The 6767-nt window shown below is 38.2% G+C and overlaps 1 protein-coding gene across 1 annotated transcript; it reads left to right on the top strand.

Annotated features, from left to right (window-relative positions):
- Positions 1–688: 688 nt before the first annotated feature.
- Positions 689–4932, top strand: LOC148836722 (claudin-11-like). The gene is made up of 3 exons (XM_088914415.1): positions 689–1127; positions 2530–2694; positions 3657–4932. The coding sequence occupies exons 1-3, from the start codon at positions 902–904 to the stop codon at positions 3902–3904; spliced, it is 639 nt and encodes a 212-aa protein (XP_088770541.1). The 5' UTR covers positions 689–901; the 3' UTR covers positions 3905–4932.
- The last annotated feature ends 1835 nt before the right edge of the window (positions 4933–6767 follow it).

The raw sequence follows: 6767 nt of genomic DNA, 5'->3' as shown, positions 1-6767 counted from the left end.
GGACGAAATTCGAATTTCTTAGTTTAAAAAGTGTACTAAGCACTTTAATCACTAGATGGCGGGAGGGTTCCATAAACAGAAACTCTTTGTCTACCGAAGAAGTCGCAAGTACAACAGAATAAATGTAAAAACAAATGGATATTCTCATTATTTAAAAAGAACCGTTGGCACGGGATGTCGTTACATTTATTAGAGATAATAAAAAAAGAAGGTTGTCGTGAGAACATTTTATGATGGATCCCATCATACAATCAAATAATACCGTTATATTTTGAGAAACGTGGAGTGGTTTTAATACCTTAATCTCTAGATTCAGGTAATTATCTGTAAATAACTAACCCCATTCAGTAACAACAACAACAACAACCACAACACCAATACTACTACCACGACTACTACTACTAATAATCACTGTTGTATGGATAGTTTTATCATCTGTTTTTATTTATATTTAATTAACACTTATAGCTCACCTCTATGTAATGTTCGGTGGACACATTGACAAAGCCACAATTATCTATCCAGTTCACCCAACACGCAGCACTGGCTGACTAAAAAAAGACGAACTGGTAACATTTCCTCCCATTCCTGTGATTGGCTGAAAGTTCCCTGGGCTTTTTGCTGACTTTAGATTGGCTATATAAACCCACGCTCAGATTTTATTTTTAACAAATGCCATAACCTTTTGGATCTAATGGACAATATGGAATCGCTACGAAATAATACGAACATCCGCTAAAAGTCCTGCCTAACTGGATTTTTTTTCTCTATTCAATCTTGATATTCAGTTTTTGCAGTTATTATCGCTATTTCATTATTCGTATTTTGGGACACACAGAAATATCATATTTAATTTTCGTTGTTTGGTTTTTTTTTTGCTTTCTTGTTTGCGGCACTCATCATGGCTAACACCTGCCTGCAGTTCTGCGGGTTTGTGGTCAGCTGTCTGGGCTGGATTGGGATCATTGTTGCTACAGCCACCAATGACTGGATCTTCACCTGCAAGTACGCCGTCACCACCTGTAAGAGGATGGACGAATTGGGCTCCAGAGGCTTGTGGGCGGACTGTGTCATTTCTACTGCGCTCTATCACTGCATTGCACTCACCAATATTCCTTCCCTGCCAGGTGAGATTGTGGCATTTCAGTTACATCAAACCATTATCTTGGTGTGTTTTTTTTCCCATTTAATTCTTTAAATGATCACAGTGCGGCTGCCCCACCTCCGTGCTCCAAAAATGAAATTGACGTTCCTCCAGTGGTATTTCAGTGCAATATACCACTTTCACAAATGCAAGAGTAACAACATATTGTACTGCAGTATCCAGTCGCTGTGAATGTCTCCCCCCGTCAGTGCAGTATTAAAGTACTGAGTTGTCCAGTTTTAGAATAGGGGAGAGGAATCCAACAGTGAAAATATGACTTAAAAAAAACAACACTCCTAGTTATGTCTCATAACGCGTCATTATCCCTTGGACTGTAGTATAGAATAAAATTAAGCATGCTTTTCATTTTTTTATATAATATTGAGGCTTTCGCTGGGGTTTTATCACATAAAATTGCCTAGACAATGCTGTTTAAGAAACTTTGTTTTTAGTTTTTCACGTTTTTTCACGCCTTTAACGTTGTTAAAACATTACATTGAATAACTTTGAATTCGGTTACTGTAGACTGTGTACTGTTAGATATTATGATTCATCCTAGTCATAATTTATCACGATTAATCTAGAATCAATGTTAGTCCTCTTATTTGATCTATATTATAATATTATTTATACTGTTAAATTAATTTGCTGCTGTGAACAAAAGCGTGCCAAGGATAATCATACAAGAGTTTCAGAGACTACAGATCATTATGAGACTTCATGGGTATAGATATTTTGTGTACTTAATCATAAAAGAATAATATATAGATATGTGTTCTAAGATGATGGGCTAGTTGGATGTTACATGTTTACAGGCTCAGTATACTCATTTAAATTCAAAGTATTGAAAGACTTTGTTTTTGGAAATGAAAAACTCTTGCTTTTTTGACTGTTAAGAGTTTGTCAGAAAAGACTTGTTTCTAGCAAAGTCACTGATATACGGTACAAGTGAATTTTCTACCCCAAAAAGAGCAGGAAAGGGGTGCTCAGTAGTCACTCACAGGTGCACACCCATCAGGTACATTTTAATGTTCGGTGTTTGAATATTATTGATCGATTATTCCAAATTATAAATTAATTGCTTTTACACGTGTATAATATATATTACATGTAGAATAACAGTATGAAATATTTCATCCAATTATGAACATAACTGAGTGAGTCAAATCACCGCCAAGGACGATTTTTTCATCAATTTCCCTACGGGATTAATAAAGTATTATCTATCTATAATATTGATTAGTGCTCTGTAACCCGCCACGCCGTTTCAGTGTGAAAATAAAGGTTTGGGATGTAGAAAACTACGCAGTAGAAACTTTTCTCGCGGCTTCACTCTCTTGAAAACCGAGAGCGGATCAGCTTTGACCTTTTCGTGTCCCTGCCAGCTTACATCCAGGCGGCGCGCGCTCTGATGGTGGGGGCCTCCATTCTCGGGCTGCCGGCGGTGGCGCTCGTGCTGATGGCCATGCCCTGCATCAACCTGGGGAGCGAGGCCGACTCCGCCAAGCACAAGCGCGCCGTGCTGGGGGGAGTCCTGCTGCTGTGCATGGGTGAGCCCGCATGTCCTACACCAGGGAGCAGACGTTTCACTGAATATATATGTACTGTAATTATACGGTAAACAGGAACATGTACTGAAAAGAAAAACAACAACAACAACTATAATAGTAAGACTAACAACAGTAATTTATTTTGTTCACATTTATTTTGTAATTACTGTGTATTACAACTTATCATGTGTATTATAAGTAATTTGTATTACTGTTATTATAACAACAGTAATTACTATGATTATTTCTAAATAATAACGTGTACATTAGAGCAGAGATAGTGATACCAATTCCTGTCTCTTCTCTACTTGATATTTACGAGAGGATTTTTCACTATGAGCTAAGAAGTCCTATTTCTGGAAAACGAAATACTTTTTTTAGTCTTTTTTTTTTCTTCCAGAAACATTCAGACCAGTGAAATCTACCAATGGGTAGTAGAGTGTAGTGACTAACAGTTTGCAGAGACCATATGCTTGAGTCATTTGAAAGCCATTGATTGAATATCTACTTTGAATATATCGTTAAAATGTAATTCCTTTTCATTGTTTTCTGCAGCTGTTCGGGAGGAAGGGCTGAGCAGCCTCTTTCCTCTTCTGGCTGCAATATCAGCTCTGAAAGAACCTTGAACTTTACAGCACTAGCTCCATGTTACTGATATACAAACTGCCCGAGACAGTTTTACATGGGAAAAAAATATCCCCAACCGCAATTAAGTCTATCCCTCTAAATTAAATTACAAATCCAAATTAAAAAAAGACAAACTTAACAGCTTGTTGGGGGTGGGTTGGCCTATTTGGTTTCTGGACTGTTGTTTCCTTATCTCCTAGATATTTGCTGTAGTATCATGTCAGTATTTCCCAGCAGTGTAGTTTCTCCCCAGTGTGTGTGTTTCAGAAGAGAGTCGTGAGCTCTAGAACACTCATTGGTGCTGACAAGTGCTGTGTCTTGCTGTCGTTCTCCAGGGCTGTGTGGAGTCGTGTCTACAGTCTGGTTTCCCATTGGGGTGCACTACGACGTGGGCCTGATGTCCTTCGGCTTCTCCCTGTACGCGGGCTGGGTGGGATCAGCTTTCTGTCTGCTTGGGGGGCTGATGATCAGCTGCTCCTCAGGCGGGTCCACTCAGCGCACAGAGGAACGCTTCTACTACTCCAAACAGGGAGCCTCCAACCCCAACCCCTCCTCCAACCATGCCAAAAGTGCGCACGTGTGAGACCAGTGTACAGCCAGAGGGCAGGACCGAAAAGTGGCCCTGGGGAACCCCCAAAGGCCAAAGAAATGTCCTTCCACCCGTCACGATGACGATGTCTCCTGTGGCATAATGGATTATATTTTTTAATATGGTGCGTGAGGTTAAACCATTTAATAATAACAAAATTCCTTGCATTTGCTTTAGCGCTTTTCATCCCAAAGGAACCCAAGCGCTTGAACTTTTACCACTTTGAAGATCATTTGAACACTACCGGCTTCCAGGACCCACAGACTGAGGGAGAAGAGCCACCCAGCGTTTCGTAAATATTCATGCTCATTTGTTATTTTCACCTGATGTAAGCACTGGTTAAGAGACTATTCACGGATTTTAAATGGGAAATGTATTTTTTATTTTTTTTACAATAAAGAAAAAACTGGAACAGAAATGTTGATCACAATACTTAAATGTCTGTCTCTCTGTATATATCAGGTTTCTGTCATTAATATATTGTAGTATGACTAATTCTTGAAATATTCAAACTTCAGTGCTTAGCTGCCAAATTGTGACACATGTAAAAAATGATTTCTCCTAGCACTTAGAAATGTGGTACAGTTCGTGCCCTGAAAACTAGTGAATTAAATTTATAATATTGTTTGTAGAAGATAGTCCAGGTAAATACAGTGTTCAAAGCAACAAAATGACCTTGGTTATCAATACATGATGTGAGAGCAGTAGCCAGTAACCTATTATTATGCAATATATTAAAACAATTATAATCTAATTATATATTATATAATAATATAATATATAATTATATAATAACATAGCTAACCCAGAGACAGCAACACTTCAGCAATGTCATAACCGTGACCATAAGAGGTATTTCATGACATTTGCATTTATACTCTTGATTATTTATTACCATACAGGTCTCTGCTTTTGAATTGCTACTAAAATCCCATTGTTGTTGGGAACCAGCTCCTTGCATTACCTTAAATGCAATATAAATGTTTCATGGGTGTTTAACTTAAATAAATGTTTATTTCAGTTGGCTTTGACTTTCAGTGTATTTATTTGGAAAACTATATAAATTATATCAGTAAAAGATCAGTCCTGTATTTGTCCTCCTATTATTAATTTGTGTGAGTGACATCTTTTTTCAAAGCAATTTCTATTTGTGCCAATTTAATTAGCAGAGGTTGTTAGAGGAGTGAAGTACCTTACTCAAGGGACCAACAACAATACCCTACCCGAGATTTGATCTCAGCCTTCCAGTTATCATGCCTTACTCAGCTACTCCACAATAAAACCTCTACTTCTGTGTAGCCAGTATTGACATTTGATTAATGTTCCATGTATCATCATTTCTGCTATTGAATTTTAACATCATAATAAAGTTTGCATAATGCATTATGTTGTTGTTGAACAGAACAAGCTATATGATGCAAAGGTGGGCAGTATGCTATTCTATCATCTTAGATTGGTTGATACTATCAAGCAGCTTGTTATTCAAAATTGCAATGCTAAAAACTCAAAATAATAATACGTTTGAATATATAATAGGAGTTTTATATTTAATAATATAAGTTTTAAAAGTTTGTTTTCAAATGACTGCACAGTTCTACTACAGTGTTTGATGAATTGAATGCACTTCTGCATCACAGTTATTCTAAGGACCATCACGCCCTTGTTTTAATGAGCACATTAGTGAGCTGCGATGGGTACCATCTGTGTATTGATTACTGAGCAGATACAATATAAAGGAAAGAGAACTTCTATTATGGTTTATTTAGCATTTGGCAAATGTCAACAGGCATTGATTTAGAGTAAACATCATCGAAGAGCCATAAAAAAAAAAGATTTATGGCCTTTGTTTTGCTTCTTTCAGTACATAATGAGCCCTGTACTTCTCTGAACAATACAAAGCCCACATGCAGTACAGAAAGCACTGTTTCACTGAAGCCAAACTGACTATATATCCACAAAGCTGTGAAGGGCTGATGGGGGCAGAGCTGTCTAAAGAGACTTCTAATTCCTCCTCCTGGATCCATACATTTCAAGTTAGAAGCCATGGACAGATGTTTCGCCCTTATTAGGGTCCATAATTCATAGCAACTGTACCTGCTCTTGAAACACATCTAGCTCACTAGCAGCCTGTCTGTCTGCTCCTCTCTGTTTGACATTTTAATCAAAGCATTCTTGAAAAAGACTAAACATTTTTAAAAGCTGCACACCTTCCCCACCTCTCAAGTTATTTGTGAAAGGCCTCTCAATTTTCACACTTCTAATTTTGGATGGACTAGTTACTCCATGCGCCTTGAAATGCTGTCCCTCCCTCCACAATCCCATCCAGTAAAACCATTCTGGGTAACATTTAGTGCACTGTCATAAAATGTACATTTCTGGAAACTAAAAGAAACTAAAAATCCTGCCCCTGCCATTGACATAGTTTGGAATGTAATCACCTCTCATTAAAGAAATGATTACAACAGAAAGACAGGAGGTGACATACTCACCTGTTAAGGAATGGGCTGCTCAGAAGGCTGCAGGTGTCGAGCCCTTGCTGTGGTTCCTTGTCACTCTTGGCTGGGCATCTTGCTGTACAGTTGCCTGTTCCTGCTTGTTGAGGTGTGGTTATTGCCTAAAAGCAAGACCCTTCTACCAGGAATGAACCCCCCTAGGTTCTGGTCCTGGGGTCAAAAAAAAAAAATTCAAGTGCCAGCATGCCAACTGGGCAGCCCCAGAAACAGAAAGGACTCAGGATGAAGACAAACTGTCTGAAATATTAAAATATAATAACAACAAGAAGAAGGAGAAAGAGAAGGGTTGGTCAAGCGTGAAATGTGCAGGGCACAAGTATAACAAACCTAGACCTCCAATATAA

Source organism: Atractosteus spatula, chromosome 4, assembly GCF_055471065.1.
Source record: "Atractosteus spatula isolate fAtrSpa1 chromosome 4, fAtrSpa1.hap1, whole genome shotgun sequence".
NCBI classification, from domain to species: Eukaryota; Metazoa; Chordata; class Actinopteri; order Semionotiformes; family Lepisosteidae; genus Atractosteus; species Atractosteus spatula.
The sequence above is the reverse complement of the archived record's forward strand: the minus strand, read 5'-3'. Positions and strand labels throughout refer to the sequence as shown.

Excerpts from the sequence above, each read along its gene's own strand:
- LOC148836722 (XM_088914415.1), top strand. The coding sequence starts at position 902 with ATGGCTAACACCTGCCTGCAGTTCTGCGGGTTTGTGGTCAGCTGTCTG. Across the intron at positions 1,128-2,529 it reads CAATATTCCTTCCCTGCCAG|CTTACATCCAGGCGGCGCGC; the intron begins GTGAGATTGTGG and ends TGTCCCTGCCAG. Across the intron at positions 2,695-3,656 it reads AGTCCTGCTGCTGTGCATGG|GGCTGTGTGGAGTCGTGTCT; the intron begins GTGAGCCCGCAT and ends GTCGTTCTCCAG.